The 19,982-nt window shown below is 39.2% G+C and overlaps 3 protein-coding genes across 6 annotated transcripts in view; 2 read left to right on the top strand and 1 right to left on the bottom strand.

The window, feature by feature from the left end:
- Nucleotides 1-38: 38 nt before the first annotated feature.
- On the top strand, nucleotides 39-5,677 carry LOC117293442 (solute carrier family 25 member 43-like). The gene is made up of 4 exons (XM_033775777.1): nucleotides 39-689; nucleotides 1,985-2,157; nucleotides 3,197-3,334; nucleotides 4,805-5,677. The coding sequence occupies exons 1-4, from the start codon at nucleotides 170-172 to the stop codon at nucleotides 4,958-4,960; spliced, it is 987 nt and encodes a 328-aa protein (XP_033631668.1). The 5' UTR covers nucleotides 39-169; the 3' UTR covers nucleotides 4,961-5,677.
- Nucleotides 5,678-7,446: 1,769 nt separating this feature from the next.
- LOC117293441 (iduronate 2-sulfatase-like) lies at nucleotides 7,447-16,799 on the bottom strand. 2 transcript variants are annotated; one of them, XM_033775776.1, is made up of 8 exons: nucleotides 16,462-16,799; nucleotides 13,757-13,905; nucleotides 12,698-12,878; nucleotides 11,997-12,085; nucleotides 11,327-11,538; nucleotides 10,447-10,627; nucleotides 9,543-9,669; nucleotides 7,447-8,628 (listed from the first exon to the last, which is right to left on the bottom strand). In XM_033775776.1, the coding sequence occupies exons 1-8, from the start codon at nucleotides 16,517-16,519 to the stop codon at nucleotides 7,907-7,909; spliced, it is 1,719 nt and encodes a 572-aa protein (XP_033631667.1). In that variant the 5' UTR covers nucleotides 16,520-16,799; the 3' UTR covers nucleotides 7,447-7,906. The 2 variants fall into 2 exon arrangements, with proteins under 2 accessions (XP_033631667.1, XP_033631666.1); XM_033775775.1 differs by lacking the exon at nucleotides 16,462-16,799 and adding an exon at nucleotides 15,781-15,917.
- Nucleotides 16,800-17,307: 508 nt separating this feature from the next.
- The window catches only part of LOC117293439 (ankyrin repeat domain-containing protein 10-like), a 16,995-nt gene continuing 14,320 nt past the window's right edge, over nucleotides 17,308-19,982 (top strand). For all 3 annotated transcript variants that reach the window (XM_033775773.1, XM_033775772.1, XM_033775774.1), the window contains exon 1: nucleotides 17,308-17,665. In XM_033775773.1, coding sequence (XP_033631664.1) covers nucleotides 17,462-17,665 — 204 coding nt within the window. In that variant the 5' untranslated portion in view covers nucleotides 17,308-17,461. The remainder of the gene's footprint in view (nucleotides 17,666-19,982) is intronic.

Genomic DNA, 19,982 nt, shown 5'->3' with positions numbered 1-19,982 from the left:
GTGTAGTGCGGTCATTATAGCAAAAACCAAGCATGATAGCAGACGTCTAAAACATGGCCACTCGAAGCTCGCCGAAAACTTGAACCAAAACTCCTTTTGTCTTCACCGATTAAAGTGTTCACTTCTTTATATATAGCTGTGTAAGTTCTTCCAACAATAGTGTGTTGACATGGGAAGTGCCACAAGGGACAACAGGCTCACATACCTGCAGACATTCTCATGCACAACCATAGCGGGCGTGACCAGCCGAACCCTCACGGCGCCCCTCGATGTGGTGAAAATCCTCTCGCAAGTCGGAGTTCAGGAAACCCAGCAAGGTCTCTTCAAGACCTTTGTGAACTTATACAAGACCCAGGGTTTGAGAGCATTCTGGAAGGGGAACGTTCTAGGATGTCTTCGACTTTCACCGTTCAGCACGATACAGTATTCTGCGTTTTATAAAATCAAAACAATGCTTGCAGATAAGGATGGGCGAATGAATCCACCAAAGGCATTGCTAGCCGGGAGTCTTGGTGGAATGGTTGCAACTGTTGTGACATACCCGACAGACATGGTTAAAACGCGAATGATTGTGCAGACTACAGATAGAAGGAGGAGGCGATATAAAGGAATCCTGCATGCATTTAGGTTAATCTTGAAGGAGGAAGGACTGCTAGCTTTCTACAAGGGTCTCTTCGTTTCACTCCTAGGTTGGGTTCTTCTTCTTCATCCTCAAATCTGTCATTTACAGACCCCTTGTTGAACAATGTGCATCGCCTACTCCTATCCTAGAACTATATAACATGACTTGTTCCGCTATCGCCTCATAGGGACGATAGCGGAACAAATCTCATGTAGTTCTAGAACTATGACGTTCGTTCCGCTATCGTCTCCCGTAAGAGACGACGATACGATCGTGGAATGAACCTCGTAGTTCTAGGAGTTGGCAGCGCCTATTCTGCCCAATCATTTTGAGAGTCAAAATCGTGCTCAAGTAGGCCCACTATATTTTACTATCAAAATTATGGGAATGGTAGACGCGCATTGATTGGTTGGAGATGTGTTTCGCTTGTTGCGATAGAAAATTTCTGCTTACAAGTGTTATTTAAATTGTTGAATTTTTAAAAAAAAATTTATAGTACATTGCTTGATGGTCTTTGATGGAGTTTATTCACAATTTAGTTCTCAAACAACATAAAAACCTGTGTTAAATTGAAAAAGTTGTATAGGCCTAGTATTTATAACCTTAGTTGATATGATAACTACCCTAGTTCTTGGAATAACCAGAAGGGGGCAGGACCCACCCCTGGAATTCTTGCCCTCAAAAGAGATTTTCTTTTTTAAGTAGACAAATAATCGAATAATCGGTTTCGAACATTAAAGGCACTTAACTAGTTTGGTTGTTGTAAAAGAAAAGTCTTCTCACTTGGCGTATCCTACAATGCATAAAATGACGAAGCTGGGAAAGTTTGGTTTCAAATGGTCATCGAAGTTGATTGAAAGGGAAAAGAACCTTGTTGCACAAATGCCTCAGAAGGGCTTCAGGCCTGAATCTTTCTCAGATTCAATCACTTAAGTGAGAAAATAACTCTTTCTCAAAAATAACATTACTTCAGACTTGGGAAGAGGTTTCTAACAATCTTATTACTATTAACAGCTCTCCATTGCTTGTTATAGGCCTATGTACAGTATGCGTTGTATATTTTAAGTATTTTGTCTTGTGCGTTAGTGCCTAATAGGCCTTTCTAAGTTATGATTTTGCCCTGCCCCCCCCCCCCATAATGAAAATGATCACTGCTTACTCAAACTGCAAAGAGTATTATTGAGGGTTACAATTATCGCAATTGATGAAAAGGGGATGAACAAGATTTCAGAATTATAAAAGCATAGGGCTGCAATGCAAATATAACTTGTATTCTATAATGGTCATATCAATTATTACCATGATATAGGTAAACAGATGATGATCTTTTAAGAATAGAATAATTTTTCAATTCTTCCTCAGGTGCCGTACCTTTCAGTGCAGGTACTTTCTTATTTTACGAGATTATAGACTCCTTATGGGAAACACCACGCTACATGCTGAGCCCTCTGCATCATTTCTGTACCGGTTGCCTAGCAGCAGCATTTGCACAGACGTTATCCTTCCCATTTGACACCATCAGGAAAAAGCTACAGGTAAAATGTTAACGAGGAAATAGAACTAGCTGTTGCAAACAACTTTTACCAACCAAAAGGTCATATGGTATAACTGTGACGGATATTAATGGCCTAACACTTTGACCCAAGAAGAGTTTTTCTTGACGGCTTCTAGAAAGACTCTGCTTAGGTTGAAACGTTGGGCGATTAATAAGTTTTTGCGTTAATTATTAACACAATTTTGTCAAGGAGCTGGAGGTAATTTACATCAGTTTGTCGTGGACAAGCGGATAAGTGCACTGTACTCCTCTTGTTGACAGGTTTTAGGTTCAAGTCCTGGTTGCGACACTTAAGCAAGACACTTTACCATTATTGCTTCATCCTTCGGATGGGAGGTAAAGCCACAGGTCCGGTGTGTAATATCAATGCTTGTTACAGAGAGTGTGCTTGTTGCGGTGTCTGGCAGTGCATTTATCTTCAATCATTTGAAGGCTGTTCTCAAAAAAAGCACAAGAAGCCATGACCCAGTTCCAAAAAGAGTAAATTTCCACCAAAAATGTTGTGGCGCAGCAGTTTAGAGTTCTTGCCAGATTCTGATGTTTCTGATCAGTAGAGTGTGGATTCGAGTCCTGGTCGTGGCACTTGCATTCTTGAGCAAGGTACTTTACCATGTAAAATCACTTTGTCTTTAGGATGGGACATTACGACGTAGTCTCCTTTTCTAGGATTTTTAGTGCTCGTAAAAAGACTCGGGAAAACTTATCGTGGAAGAGTAAGGGTTAAACCTTGTGTTTATAACAACCTTGTATGCATGTTTGCTCAGGCTTGTGGGCTATAGTGATGTAGAAAAATGTGTGTTGTACTACTGTTCTGTTTGTGGTGTTAGGCTTACCACGAACAGACACTATAAAAACTCTACACCGTGTTCCTTGCAGTGGGTTGTTTCCAATTTGCTGGTAAAATTCTCTCATGTGACATCAAGGCCTGAACACAACATGAGACTCCATTACTAAAGAAGCAAATTCAAATTTCTGTTTTAAAATTCTATATGGTTTTTTTTTTCCTTATTAATTTTCAGGCCCAAAGTGCTGTGATGAAAAATGGAGGTGGTGTGGACGTCCATCCATTCAGGGGGATGGTACAAGCTTTTCGCAAGACGACTGATATGTATGGTACCAAAGGGCTATGGAGGGGTAACACAGCAAATCTTTGTAAGGTACAGTGTATGTATGTTTTCTACCCTACAATTATGACTATTTTGCTTTTGTATTTTCTCCAAATACATCGTACAAGATTGGATTGGATTGGTCTTCTTTTTTCACTTACCAACTACCAACTCAACTACCTTAACTACAAAAAATACAAAACGTAGCTTGCTCGCATTGTCTCACTCACCAGGCTACACATTCACATTACACCAGTACTGAAGTCACTACACTGGCTACCAGTCGAATCTAATATTACTTTCAAACTTCTGTTGCTTATCTTTCATGGTTCTACTCCTATCTAGCAGGATGCGGCGCTTTGCGCGGCACCCCGCTAGATGAGGATAATTCTAGAATCATACAAAATGTTGCTAAATGTAATGTGGGGTCACTGGTTAGGGTGGTATCCGAAGGGACAGGGGTAATAATCATTTTGTAGAATCGATAGCGATAGAACATGCATGCTTGCGCGATTACTGGTCATTGTTTTTGAACGTCTATCTACTTCGCAAAATGCCTGAAAAGTTTGACCCAGTACACGTTGTGCGCAACAGTTGCAGGCCGGGTGTAATCAACGTCAATACTGGTTTTGTGGCTGCTGCACACCATTTTGGCAAAAACAAAATTGTAAAGAAAATCCTTTCTGGGCCAACACTTTTTTTTAAAGCGGCACACCATTATGGCAAACATGTAGAAAACCTCGATTATTAGGCCGGTATAGGCTTTGTAGCTGCACACCATTTCAATGGTATAGAAAACCTTCACTGGGCCAATGCTGATCTTGCAGCAGCACACCATTATGGCAAAAAGGTAGACAACCTAGGCCAAAACTGGTTTTGGCTCTATAGAGATAATTATATTAAAATCAATAATTTATTGTAATGTACTTTTTTATTGCAAAGTAATTTCGTTTAAATTTAATTTCAAGTGGAATATATTTTTTTACATTTTTATTGTATTAATAAAAACTGACATCTGTCTGTAGTAGTTTCAATTTAATATTTTTAGGGTTTAATTAAATTCCTGTTTATGTTTACAATTGTTTTATATTTAGTGTCAATAATTGGCTTCTTGTTTTACGTCTTTAATCTGTTAAGCTGTGAGTGCATTTTTTAGGTGGACTTTGGCGCTATATATAAATAATGTTTATTGTTATTTATTGATATATAGTTCTAACTAAAGTAATTTGTAAAATGCATTTATCAACCTTGACAAAGATTTGACAAACTGTGTGATATTTCTTTATCACAATCCTCAAAAGTTAGAATAAGTTTTGTCAATTTCTGGTTATGAGTTTCCAGTTTAAGCTAGATTAATTATTCAAAAGACAAGGGTTTTGCAGAAAGTGGATATTACATAAGCAGTAAAAAGCACAGGATGGAGTGTTGTTTCCGACATCCTTCTCAAACTAGTTTTCACCAAATGTTTGCAACACTTATCGAAGCAAATTAATCATTAATTTTGTCTTATTTTCTCCATAGGTTGTTCCCTATGCAGGGTTGATGTTCATGACATTTGAAGCCTGTAAGAAGAGCTTCCTCTTCCAGAACGGCTACACCCAATCTCTACTTGATGACACACCAAGACAAGGAATCGATCAAACCCTCAAGCCAGATGAAGTTCCAAAAACAAGATGATGACACAAGCAGATGGCTAGGTATACCCAGGGTGTAGATGGGTGGTGATCAATCACACATTATAGAACGCTGAAGGCGTAAGATGGGTAACTCGGGCGGAATGTAATGTGTGCACAGGACGCTTTTTCAGTAAGCAACTCCCTTTGATGCAACAATACACCAGTGCAGACAATGACAATTGCTATCAATGATGACTAAACATTTGCTAGCTGAAATGTGTTTTTCACTTTCCAACATCAGTGGGTTGAGCTCCAGTCCTTTGGCATTATTTGGTGGTAGAGCTGAGACCTCTGGAATGTAGCTTCAATCTTACTTTTAAATGTGGATTGGTCAGTAAAATGTGTACTGATCCGGATGTACATGGAATGAGAACCATCATTATAAAATACATTTAAAATCGTTTAATCTGAAAGTTTGAAACATTTGCAAAGTTTCTTTATTTGCTTTTGTGTACACTTTATTGATCATGAAATCTGGTTGGTGCTATACCCCCCCCCCCCCTTTCCATCCGTATTCTACAATGTAGCTTTGGAACAGCAACCCAATTTATTAATAGCATACTATCAGCATGCCATTAAAAGCAGAAGATTGTTAGATGTTGACGTATAGAATTATAACTTCCCTTCATAGTGGATAGGTATTCATTAACAAGTCGGAATGAGTTGAAAACTAAAGACTTCCTCACAAAATGTGGCAATTGATTATTTATTTTACTCTTCATACATGTACTCTACAAAACAATCAGTTTTGTTAAAGGTTCATTTTGTCTGCATCTCCAGAGTTTCTGATTAATTTAAAGAAGTCCCTGTCAAGTTGTTACACGATTATTTGAGACTCATTTGGTGTCTGTTAATGTTGCAGCCAGTGATACAGTTGGTACCTGGGCCCAATTTCTTGAAGCTGTTTAGCAGAAAACAATGCTTAACGAATCTCTTTGCTAAGCAAAAAATGAGTGGGGCACCAGTCGCATATGTAAACTTTATGGAATGTTGGCTGGTGATCTGCGTTTGCTAAGCAAGATTATATTTGGCTGAGCAGACTTTTGTGTTACAGGCCCTGCTCTCATCCCTGGCTGCAGCCTTTACAAACAAACACTAAACCGGGGTAATTTTATGAGGCAACCTTTGGAGATTGGTATGTTTTAAAGGCACTGGACACCTTTACTCAGTGAATGTCAAAGACGCAATATTTTAACTTGGTGTATCCCAACCTAATGCGAAAAATAAACCTGTGAAAATTTGCAATTTAGAATGATGAAAGCAAAATCATTTAAACCCGTGTAGTAAAAATCTGTGTGTTTTCAGAGGCCAAATAAAAGGCTTTAGGTATGAAGTATTTTATTATCTTTCTCAAATGCTATGTTACTTTTTAGAGGGATCCGTTTCTCACAATGTTTTATACTATCACCAGCTCTCCATTGTTCGTTACCAAGTAAGTTTTTATGCCAACATTGTTAAATGAGTATTTACCAATAATGTCCAGTGCCTTTAAGAAAGCCATCATATTTGAATGCTGCCCTCAACATGAACGTGATTGGTAGCCTCTGTTACCATTCCAAACACGGGTGGATTTGTTCACAATAACAATACAAGTTATTTTCTGTTGTTTCAACATGTAACTTTAATTGCATAGTTTCGCCTATAAGTTAGCATTGCATTGACAGAAATCAATTAATGACCCTACCATTAACTATTTGTAAGGCCTTTATTGTAAAAAAATATATTTCAAAAACATATCCTTCATGATAAATATTCAATAACTAGAAGAAAAAAAAAAAACAATACAAAATCGTTATTTTTAAATGTTGGCCTACTATTGGATGCACCTTTTGTCCAGAGTAAAATTAAAACCGTTTGACTTGTATAACAAAACAAAAAAACTTTGAGTACATTATATATCTTGCAAATACTGTACTTTTCTTAAATTTTTGTCAAGAGTTGTGCGCACAAATAGAAATTAACCAATAGCATAATCAATAACTAGGGAAAAGCCCAACCAAATACATAACTAGCTTTAACAAAATTTAAGTTGGCTAATTATTAATGCACCTTTCGTTCACATTCAAACTTATTAACTTGTGTAGCATTTACACAAAACTTGTATTACATTACATATCATGCAATTACTTTTCTTAAAGGCAGTGGACACTATTGGTAATTACTCAAAATAATTATTGGCATAAAACCTTTCTTGGTGACAAGTAATGGGGAGAGGTTGATGGCATTAAACATTGTGAGAAACGGCTCCCTCTGAAGTATAGTAGTTTTTGAGAAAGAAGTAATTTTCCACGAATTTGATTTCGAGACCTCAGATTTAGAACTTGAGGTCTCGAAATCAACCATCTAAACGCACTTAACATCCTGTAACAAGGGTGTTTTTTCTTTCATTATTATCTCGCAAGTTCGATGACTGATTGAGCTCAAATTTTCACAGGTTTATTATTTTATGCATATGTTGAGATACACCAACTGTGAAGGCTAGTCTTTGACAATTACCAATAGTGTCCACTGCCTTTAAAATGGATTTTGTCAAGAGTTTGCACAAACAAAAATAAACCAATACTATTGTTTAACGTACGCAGGTAAAGCAATCTCCATCCATTTTGCAATTCCTTGGATGGCCCTTGCACAATATAGCACATGAAAACAAAATATTTTTAGATAACATCTGAAAATTAACCAATACTATTGTTTAACGTACGCAGGTAAAGCATACTGTGTATCTCCGTCCATTTTGCAATTCCTTGGATAGCACTTGCACAATATAACACCTAAAAATAAAGTATTTTTTAGATAGCACCTGAAAATGAACCAATACTATTGTTTAACGTACGCAGGTAAAGCATGTCTCCATCCATTTTGCAATTCCTTGGATAGCACTTGCACAATATAGCAGTCACCTAAAAATAAAGTATTTTTTTAGATAGCACCTGAAAATAAACCAATACTATTGTTCAATGTACGCAGGTAAAGCATATCTCCATCCATTTTGCAATAACTTGGACAGCACCTGCACAGTAGTGCTATAACTTGGTACATCCGCCACGTTGTTATCCTCCAATGGATCCGATAGTAGAACATAGAGTTCCCTAGCATGGACATCGGACCAATTCCCTTCACACGTAACGTTATTAAAGCCAATCCATTCTGTGTAGTGATAAGTGTGGTTGATCATGGAATACCCCATAATGGTGATATTAACTAATGCAGGTTGATCACTGTCGGCACGGGGGTTATCTGAAGGTCGAGGGTACTGAGTGAACGCTGCTTTCTTCCAAGTTCCAATCCCTGGTCTCCCGTTCTTGGGACTCTTAACAGAGTCCGTAATGAGTGGGGAAAGACTGACACCCTCCACGCACGTATCCAGCGTAATACCCTCTGAGCATAGGGGCGGAACAGGTAGATCCACTAAGTCGACCACGGTTGGAAATAGGTCAACAAGTTCTACTAAAGCATCGTTCACTAGCCCCTTGCTCACTGGCTTGTCCTTAATGCTGGGATGTTTCTTGACCAACTGGAAGGGATCTTTTAGAGCAAACTTGATTGACCGCTGACCGTTATTTCTGACTGGGTCGGTCACTCCTGGGATGTGAATCATCACGGGGACATTGGTTGCTGTAGCATAGTTACTGAATTTCGACCATTCTTGATGCTCACCAAGTTGCCATCCTACACACCAAGCATAAATCAAAGCAAACACATTCAATGACAAAATGTATTTTGATAGATTTATCAGAAATGTTCCTGAATGAGTGTTTTGCACATCTTGTCTGACAAATGATATAAGTTGGTAATAGCATCTGCCCGGAGTGTCAAGGGTCTTGGGTTCAAATCCAAATGAGGACCTTTTGATTTTTCTGTTATCCCATGTTTATATAATATAATGTAAATTTCTACTACTTTTTTGGTTTGTACTTTGGAAATATGTGCCTATAGTCACTAAACTGGGATTGGATTAATAATGCTTACAACCTAACCTAGGGTTGGATGAATATGTGCCTACCACACTTAAAGGCAGTGGACACTATTGGTAATTACTCAAACCAATTATTATCATAAAACCTTTCTTGGTGACGAGTAATGGGGAGAGGTTGATGGTATAAAACATTGTTAGAAACGGCTCCCTCTGAAGTGCCATAGTTTTCGAGAAAGAAGTAATTTTCCACGAATTTGATTTCGAGACCTCAGATTTAGAACTTGAGGTCTCGAAATCAACCATCTAAACGCACACAACTTTGTGTGACAAGGGTGTTTTTTTCTTTCATTATTATCTTACAAGTTCGATAACCGATTGAGCTTAAATTTTCTCAGGTTTGTTATTTTATGCTTATGTTGAGATACACCAAGTGAGCAGACTGGTCTTTGGCAATTACCAATAGTGTCCACTGTCTTTAACCGGGTGTTGGATGAGTTACTAACAGTTTCATGTTTTGAGCTTGGAAATCAACGTGGTTTGTTCATAAAAACTCCCCAATTTCTTTTTACATTTAAAGTGATGAACTTCAGTTTACCTAATACTTTAAAAAAAAAGTAACACTTCCTTAAATTATTTTTACATGCAAAAGAATAGAAAGTAGACTCACCGTGATCTGAAATGAAAGTAATAATCGTATTTTCAGCAAATCCAGCTTCCTCTAATCCTGCAAGTACACGTCCGAGTTCATAGTCCATAAATGTAGTGGCTGCGTAGTAGGATTGCCTGATCAGATACTGTGAAACAGTCAAGAATCCAAGCAGAAATTGTCATGAGAAAATGTTAATCCATATACCTTGTTGAGGAGGGGGTGCGACTTGGGAGGGACGAGAACATTGTTACTTTTCTTGACAACTGTTTGGCAACCGCTGTTGAAAACATGCAATAATAACAAACAAACTTTTTATTACATGTTTGCATCGAGGATAAAGAACATTCATACTTTCAGTAGGAAAGTACAGAATGGAGGTGCGCAACCACAGGTCTAATTTAAAGACACTGGACACTATTGGTAGTTGTCAAAAACCAGTCTTCTCGCTTGGTGTATCTCAACATATGCATAAAATAACAAACCTGTGAAAATTTGAGCTCAATTGGTCATCGAAGTTGCGAGATAATAACGAACGAAAAAACACCCTTGTCACACAAAGTTGTGTGCTTTCAGATGCTTGATTTCTGAGGTCTCTAAATCAAATTCGTGGAAAGATACGTCTTTCTCAAAAACTACGTTACTTCAGAGGGAGCCGTTTCTCACAATGTTTTATACCATCAACCTCTCCCCATTACTTGTCACCAAGTGAAGTTTAATGCTAATAATTATTTTGAGTAGTTACCAATAGTGTCCACTGCCTTTAAATATCCCATACATTTGGATACTTTCAAGTCACACTTCTAGGGGGTTACGATCGAGCTTGCATTCTGGGAACAGAAAGAAAATGGCGCGGCGAGATCGTACACCACTGGGAATCTGGTTACGCAATTGTTTACGCTTGTTTGAATGTTACACAACTTACATGGTACTTCTCAGGGACGGGGCCGTATGGGAATGACATCTGTAGGGCAGCTATGTCCTCTCTTCTTCTTATATCCATGAAAGGATTCCAAGCTACTGGAGGTTGCGTCTTGGAGTAGAAGGCATTGGGAGCGATGTCGATAGACTCTAGTGGGTACAGCCCTAGGTATTCTTCTGGGTACCTAAGAAGGAGAGAATCAAAGATCCGACATGAACCCTGTTTTCAGCTGACTGGACACTTGTTGTAATTTGAATTAAATTCAAAATACATATTAGCATAAAAACTTACTTTGTAAAAGATCACAGAGCGGTTGATAGTATTACACATTTTGAAAAATGACTCCCGCTACTTCTTAAAGGCAGTGGACACTATTGGTAATTACTCAGAATAATTATTAGCATAACACCTTTCTTGGTGACGAGTAATGGGGTAAGGTTGATGGTATAAAACATTGTGAGAAACAGCTCCCTCTGAAGTGCCATAGTTTTCGAGAAAGAAGTAATTTTCCACGAATTTGATTTCAAGACCTCAAGTTTAGAACTTGAGGTCTCGAAATCAACCATCTAAACGCACAGAACTTCGTGTGACAAGGGTGTTTTTTCTTTCATTTTTATCTCGCAAGTCCAATGACCGATTGAGCTCACATTTTCACAGGTGTGTTATTTTATGCATATGTTGAGATACACCAACTGTGAAGGCTAGTCTTTGACAATTACCAATAGTGTCCACTGGCTTTAAGAAAGCATGAAAATTCTCACTAAAATATTTTAGTCTGAGTCAGGCCTGAAGCCTTTCTCAGGCAGTTAGAGGCACACTGTACAAGGGTGGTGTTTTTTCTTTCATTATTCTCTCGCTACTTCAATGACCAACCGTTAATTACCTCAGTGAGATGTGCGGTTTATGAAAACCCATTGCAAGAAAGAACGGTTGATCATCCGAAGATGATATGTCATTCTTCCTTGAGATGTTCTGAAGAATCTCCAAGATGTGATCCGTATTCTGAATATCGGGTAAGGAGCCTAGAGGTTGGGTGGAGATGTTCACTGGACACAACAGGTTGAAATGTAACTTCCCATCCGAGCCTGGACAAACCTTACAACAAAAAGACAGAAAATGAAAGCTTCGCATGTTGTGAATAATTAGAATCAACTATAAGTAATTATAACGCACCTCTTGCTTTATTCTGTATTCTGGTTGGCTGAAACACTTTCACGTGGGGTGAACTAATATATTCTAGTGATCGCACGCGCACGTTTTGCGGGAATAGCATGAATAGTGCCTGGTTTCAGCCCTCCCTTGACGGTGAACCGTGAACAGCACTTACAGAACTTCCTATCTTTTCCAGATTTCTGTTCTTGTTTCACATTTAAGACCGAGGTGTGTGACCAGAAGAGGGAGAATAGATGTACACTAGTTCCCTTATTGCCAGTCAGTATGTGTATAATAGTAAACTTGCTGATCCATGTATTAAATCTCTTTTGTGGAAGTGTTGGCTCTGAAAAGAAGGTCACGATGTATATAAAAAGGTCAAGATCGAGTGAGAAACTTACCGGATCGTAATCAAACTTTAAAGTTGGTGCATGGTACGGCAGTACAGACCAACTGTAAGGAGAATCATCATGCTTACCACAGACAGGTCCTGAGATTACATGTAGATAAAAATATAAAGACACATGACTAATGCACAGTATTGTCCAAGTTTCGATCTTACAGTGAAGATCTGAACCTCTTGGTTTTTAAATTAGACACAAAGTTTAAAGGATTTGGGTACTTTTTCAAAATGTCCATAGATTTACATTAAACTTACAGGGTTTGAAGATAATGATAGTGGAAAGCTTCCCTTCAAATATTACTTACTGAAGTGCTGTAGTTTTTGAGAAATGAGTAAAACAATGTAATGAAAATACGTTTGTAAATGATTAAAATAATTTTCGTCTCATGAGACGAAAATTATTTTCATGACATTGTTTTACTCATTTCCCAAAAACTACAGCACCTCAGCAAGTTATATTTTCAGGGAAGCTTTCTACTATCATTATCTTCAAACTGTGTAAGTTTTTTAGTGTAAATCTGTGGACACTGTGTTTTTTGTCCTACAAAAGTTACATGAGACCCTTTAATTTAGGGAAGCAGGCTTAACTCAAGTTAGGACTAGCCTTAGGTTTGTAATATCTCTTAGGACTAGTCCTTATAGTTAGGCCTAGTCCTAACCATGTGAAGTCGACCCCAGTGCCTTTGATGCTATACTAACCATTATGAAACACCTTGCCAATGCTGGCTGTGAAGTACCCAGCTTCTTTCATGTACTGCGGCAACGTTGTGAAGTTACCTACATTAGTACGCCAATACAACCCCCGATTGTAGTATACCTTGGTTGAATCAGGGCGTCGACCCGTCAGAAATGAAACTCTGGATGGAGCACATACCGGTTGCTGCAATTCAGAGAAATGATGATTGTTATTATTATTTATTCGACCAAAACATTCTAAATACAAACATGATACAAAGTAAGAAATGTTGAACATTAAGGACAGTCAATATGAAAGATTCTTTGTATTTAAACAAAATTTCTTGAATATGATGATCTTGACACTCTCGGTCGGCTACTTGGATCGTTCTGACATTCCTTTTGTGTCATACTTTTTCAATAATATGGTCTAGGGGTCATGTGAGAGTATCAGGGTTATCTTGTTTCATTATTTACGTGTTTATGTCCCTTATACTGCATTAAAGTACTTGATGTCATATGTTTATAAATAAATCTTTTTATCTTCTCCATTTTTTTTAGGTTTTGAGGGAAAATAATAAATAAATAAACAAATAAAATAACAAATGCCGACAAAAAATAATCTGAACATAGAGTGTAGAGATACGGTATAGTAGACAATCAGGTGGGATGAGGGATGAGGAATATGTAGAAGGGGAGCGGATGGGGAAGAGAGGAAGGAGGGAATTAAACAAGCACAGTAAAGACGATCCAATCTAAGATGGCCAGGATGAACAAAAGAGAAAACACTAAAAGCCTGTTCATCCAATCATAGGTTAGTAACAAGAATCATTTTTACCAAAAAAAAATATACCTACCTAGTAAGCACTGATTAAGAACACCATTGGGGTTTCTACTTCTACGTAATACTCGGCAATGTCCGTAAGTCAGGATATAACGCCAAGGAAAAAACTAATCTTAAAGATGAGTTCCTTCATTTAATTTCATTCCTTAATTGGTTGTGATGCTAAAAGGACTCCCAGAAAAGCGAACTCAATAAATGTACTAGCAAAGAACCTAAAGTGGAACTCAATAATGACCTACCTGTGAGTAGGCATGAGTGAACCTAATTGACTGACTCGCTAGTTGGTCAATATTAGGAGTAAGTGCTCTACCATCATAAGAACTAAGGACTGGAGCCAAGTCATCAACAACTAGGAATAGAACGTTGAGTCGGCTGTTATCATGGTCCCCTGCAAGAATATACAAATTTAGTCAAAGTCAAACGATTAGCTGGTACCAAGAGTTAAAACAGTAGGGACAACTCAAGCACAGCAGGAAGAGGGGAAAATGGACAGAGAAAGCAAAATCCTTTTTCTTAAAGCCATTAGACCCTTTCGGTACAGAAAAATAAATAAAAGTTCACAGATTTACAAATTACTTACAGGGTTTACAGAAGGTAGTGGTGAAAGACTTCTCTTGAATTATTATTCCATGAAATGCTTTACTTTTTGAGAAAACAGTAAAACAATATCAATTCTCGTTGTCAAGAATTACGGATTTATTTTAAACACATGTCATGACACGGCGAAATGCACGGACACAAGGGTGGGTTTTCCCGTTATTTTCTCCCGACTCTGATGACCGATTGAGCCTAAATTTTCACAGGTTTGTTGTTTGATATAGAAGTTGTGATACACAAAGTGTGGGCCTTGGACAATACTGTTTACCGAAAGTGTCCAATGGCTTTAATGTAAGGGGGTCGAGGTTCCAATCTATTGGGGTTTCCCTTCGCAGGTTCGAATCCTGCTGACTACTCCAATATATGTAAGGGGGGCCGAGGGCACGACTATATTTAGTTGGACACAGATTTGTATTTTAAAGGCAGTGGACACTATTGGTAATTGTCAAAGACTAGCCTTCACAGTTGGTGTATCTCAACATATGCATAAAATACCAAACCTGTGAAAATTTGAGCTCAATCGGTCATCAAAGTTGCGAGATAATAATGAAAGAAGAAAACACCTTGTGTGCGTTTAGATGGTTGATTTCGAGACCTCAAGTTCTAAACTTGAGGTCTCGAAATCAAATTCGTGGAAAATTACTTCTTTCTCCAAAACTAGGTCACTTCAGAGGGAGCTGTTTCTCACAATGTTTTATACCACCAACCTCTCCCCATTACTTGTCACCAAGAAAGGTTTTATGCTAATAATTATTTTGAGTAATTACCAATAGAGTGTCCACTGGCTTTAAGGCGGGTGGCTCATTGATTGTCTCTTAGCTTTAAAACTGGTTTATTTTGAAGAAGCATGAGGGACCTATGTCCTGCACAAGTCTGTTAAAGAGTTGTGCAGAAAGGCATGGAGAGTTGTGAAGAAAATAAGGCATTGAAGAGTTGTGCAGAAAGGCATTGGAGAGTTGTGCAGAAAATAAGGCATTGAAGAGTTGTGCAGAAAGGCATTGGAGATTGAGGCTCATGTGTTCTTGCTCACACATCAAAGACACAATGGAGGAAGTAGGGTGAGGGTGTGATGGATGCTACCTCCATGCTTTAAAAACAGTGCGCATTTCTGTTTAAATTGCGCTGTGTGCCTTTGTTGATGACGCCACGTGGATAAGAATTAGAGGGCGCACTTGTGATGTTGCTTGCACAAACGCGACGAGACCGCAGGGAGACACGCGCGCCATTCTGTACGCGCGTTGAATATGAAGTAGACGCTGTAGTTTGTGTTTATTGAACGCTACGCGATGCTGTTTTGTCAACTTACAAAATGGCCGCACAAACACACACTGTGTGATGCTGTTTTGTCAACTTAGAAAATGGCCTCATGCGCGCATGCGGGGGTCGCATATAGGCCAGTGCGCCCTAGTTCTTATAAGTCTATGGATGACGCAAAAGGAACTTTGCTTGCTCGCGCGCAAATGGAGTAGATACGCAATCACCGCGCAAATGGAGTAGATGCGCAATCACCTGAAGAGTATCTTTCAAAGCGCGCAATCTTCGATCGCCACGGCAAAACGGTATAGGAATGGATTTTACATCAACGTTTAGAAATGGTAAATTTTGAACAAAACAGGGACAGGGCCTATGTCATGTATGGTTTGAATAAACCTTTCCTAGATCTTACTTCCATGTAAATGATATTTTCGTTCCAAACTTGACACAAACCACCTAGATCCAGTAACTGGGGCACTGTACTCCTTTTTTCGAAATTTTGACATTATCGGTCGGACATTTTCGGTCGTACGACCAATAATGTCAAAATTTCGAAATTATCGGTCTTACTCGTACGACCGACAATGTCAAAATTTAGCAAAAAGGAGTACAAGCGTCCCAGTTCCTGGATCTACGAACCAGTGCCAGTTTCATCCAGAGAGGAACTGTTGAATTTCTTGTGAAAAGGCGCCCTCTATAATAATGACATGACCGCTAGCTGAGGCCGTGTCCGAAACGGCGACTTCGGCTACAGCTACGGCTAGATCGCGCGCGTCTGCCCATTCTTCAACACTGCTAGACGCGCTGATCTAGACGTAGCTGTAGCCGAAGTCGTCGTTTCGGACACGGCCTAACCATAGAGCTATGCCGCTGTCTGAGTGCATGCTGCTGATGCGCTGTCATCGCTGTCATCATCAATGCGCAACTTTTGCAAACTTGCAAACAATGAATGGCATCTTGATGATCTTGATTTTTTTGTCTGCACAAGTCGCCTCTTGTTGAAGTGCAGTCATCCTGAAATTGATCGATCAAATGTTTATATAAATCTAGCTCATACTAAGACTTTCCTCGTCAATAACAATAACGTACTTACCCTTTCCGTCAATTAAACAAAAGCAACCAACAATCAACCACCTCAAAATCGCTGTCATTGTGTTCTTCCTTCCCTTTTGTTTGTGTTTTGTGATGCCAGCTGATCCGCGGATAGCCCAGTATGCATTTATGCATGCATCCACATATGCAGCTAGCTAGCAGCAGCTCAACATTGTTTTCTTCCCAGAATGCCTTGCTCGACCGTCAGTTTGCGTGCGGCCGTGTGATATGGCGATTTCACACTCTTTGGAAAGTTCAAAGGACCCTTTTTGCCTCTGCTAGATTCCTCACGAGATGATGTCGAAACAAATTCAGAAAAACAGTGAAAGAATGCCTTCCATACATCAAAAATTTCCCCTATATAATAAAAAAAATACGTCTTTGCCCCCGCCCCCGGTTTTGCCGCCACGCATGAAATCATGTGTGCGCCTCATCTCAGACAATGATACAATTACCAGAAACTTAATTGACAGTTATATGCAGTGCATACAAAGAACAGTTACATGCTGATAGTGATAGTGATAGACACAGTTATAAACAACAATAAACCGTTACACTCTTAAACCCACACACGCTTTGAATTACTGATAACACGATAAGGAACTGCATTTTTCCCTTTGTCCGTTATTTACAATGAACTTGCTTTTATTTAGTAGACTATACTCAGAATAACCATGGAGGTAAAACGCATGCATCTGTTTGTTTTGTTTTGTTTGTATTTTTTTATATTTTTTTTTACGGTCCTTCAGTATGGTACCCAGACTTTGTAAGGACCTGAACAAAAGTAATTTCATTGACGTCATATGCAGAACCAGACTAAATGAATTGAATAGGGAAAAGGCGCCATTGTCTCCTCTCCAAAATTGCACGGCTGAAAATGTGACTGCGACTTTGTTGTCTCTGTTTGTTTATTCCCCGTCAAGCTGGAGGCTCAAAATGATTCCATTTCGTTAAGGAATCTCTCTAAATTCCAGAAGCTTGCCTTGGAGGGCATTAGACAAATGATGGAGCAGTCTCCAGCCCTGGGATTTTGGGACAAATCTAGTGAGGACCATCTCCGAATTCGGTTTCCTGTTCACCGTGCATGTCGTGACGGTGACACGGGTGCTTTGTCTGCATTGCTTGCGCATGGGGAGTATGATCTGTACACGGAAGACCAATTCTACGGTTGGACTCCGGCACACTGGTCGGCGTATCACGGCAAGGTAGTACAATATTATGTCCAAAGTTAATACAACCAATCAATCAATTTATAAGACCAACACAACAAAACATCCGGAAAAGTTTCCGTATGGCGCCACCACTTTTTCATTCGATATAAAATAATATATAGGAACTTATTTACCTGATTGATATATCCCTTTTTGTAAAAATGAGTGAAAAAGTGGTGGCACCATACGGAAAGTTATCCAAACATCCTTTCAAATTTCCATAAATTGAAGAGCTGAGTCATTGCATCCATCCATGTGAGAATTTTGTATTTTATGTAATTTTGTATCGTCCTGTTCATCCACTCTGGTATTGTTATTTTATCTTTAGACTAGAATCAAATGTAGGCCTCAGTCATATAAGGCGCCTTGTCAAAACCTCCCGGGCGTTCCTCCGCTGACAGTCTGCGGGCTGGACAGCAAATACCGCCGTTGCTAAGGACCTCGGACAGTTCGCGGAAGAACGGCCATGTGCGTTGAAGCGCGGCGAAGTTAATGAGCTATCCTTGCCGGGCGCTATTGTTAGTATAACAATAAGTCTCATGAATAAACAAGTTGTATTTTCAGGTCATGAATATCAGCGGCTTGGACGCGGACCGGCCGTGCTCTTCCAGAACAATACATTTTCTACTCATGAATAACATCCTCCTGGAAGCGGACAGGCCGCACTGACAAGACAATTACACCATCCAGCGCTTGTGATAATCAGGGAACGATTTCGCCTGTATCACATCGCAATTTGTGATGCAATTTTGATGATTTGCTATGCAATTGTAAAAAGTGCATCGCAAATGTTGCGATCCAATTTGCGAAGCATGATTTGCAACATTTATGCTTGATACAAAAATATCGTTTTTGAACTTGAAACCATTCACATTTAATCGATTTTCCCGCAAGAAAAATGATGCTAAATTATTACGAAATCACCGCCGCCGCGACTACTAAACGTTTTCTTCCATGATGTTGAATACAATATGCTGCTCTGGCAGTAGGGCAAAATCGACCAATGAAAACATTCGTTACGCGCTATATGTAAATTCAACAGCCAATAGAAACACTGGTCTCTGAAACTGTGGCTTCCCCCCCCCCCCAGACATTGGACAAACCAGACTATCTGGTTGTTTTGACATGGAGACACACTCGCACAGATGTGTAGATTTGTTTATTGGTGACGGTGACTTGGGATTTTATAAATAAGAAACTATAATGTTTTCCGCTTGGAAAGTAAGAACGAACAGTTAAAATTGTCCCCTGGATACTCTGACCCACTTGGAACGGGGTTTGCACGTAGCCTGGAACTTTTGTCAGTCGAATTCGGGAATAAAGACAACCATTTTTAAAATTCATGTTTTGGTTATGTAGGCCCAACCAAGTCTTAAAAATCACACATTGGAGGAAATGGATTTTAGTTACACATCCACCCTTACTTTGCTTTTTAATCTGCAAATTAAGGTAAAACCACCGACGTTCCTACGCGGTTTCGCCTGTCAGCTCATAAGCTGGACCTTACAATGGCCGACCGGTCGCTCCGCGGAGCCCCTGGAATATTCATGTTTATTGACATGTAAATGAGCCGTCGTGGCCGTGGACATGCCCGGTTGCTACGGGTTCTTTTGTTACAAAAATCCGCGGACTCCCGCAGAATGCACGCTGAATGGAACGGCTTTGAGGTTTTGACAAGGCGCCTAAGTTAGTTTAATTTTTGCAACTTTTTTGTGTTTCTGACTGACTGTCAATTTTTCATTCAAATCAACTATAAGGTTTATCGCGATTCAGAACCGCAATGCATTGTGGGAAGGAATATGGGGCGGTTTCTATGCAGTTTCTACGACTGCACACGCAACGCCTATACCTCTGTGTGGGTTCAACAGCGCCCTCTCTTGATATTTTGCTATTTGTGATAAACCTTATTCATGAAGTACAGTACCCTACTCGGACTAACAATTTTAACTAAAATTAAAGTTAGTTTAAGTTAGGATATTATAACGGATATCTTTCCATGTCGCCAGCCACTTTTTCACTAATAAAAAAAAAAAAAAGGTAAATTAGATATTATATTATTTCATATCGAATGAAAAAGTGGTGGCGCCATACAGAAACCTTTCCAGGATAACCTTCCGTATGGCATGGCGCCACCACTTTTTCACTCATTTTTACAAAAAGGGCTATATCCCACTGAGTTTGAGGTAATTATGGAACTATATTATTTCACTATATTATTTCATATCGAATGAAAAAGTGGTGGCGCCGAACAGAAACCTTTTCAGGATAACCTTCCGTATGGCATGGCGCCACCACTTTTTCACTCATTTTA

Source organism: Asterias rubens, chromosome 8, assembly GCF_902459465.1.
Source record: "Asterias rubens chromosome 8, eAstRub1.3, whole genome shotgun sequence".
Classification (NCBI taxonomy): domain Eukaryota; kingdom Metazoa; phylum Echinodermata; class Asteroidea; order Forcipulatida; family Asteriidae; genus Asterias; species Asterias rubens.
The sequence above is the reverse complement of the archived record's forward strand: the minus strand, read 5'-3'. Positions and strand labels throughout refer to the sequence as shown.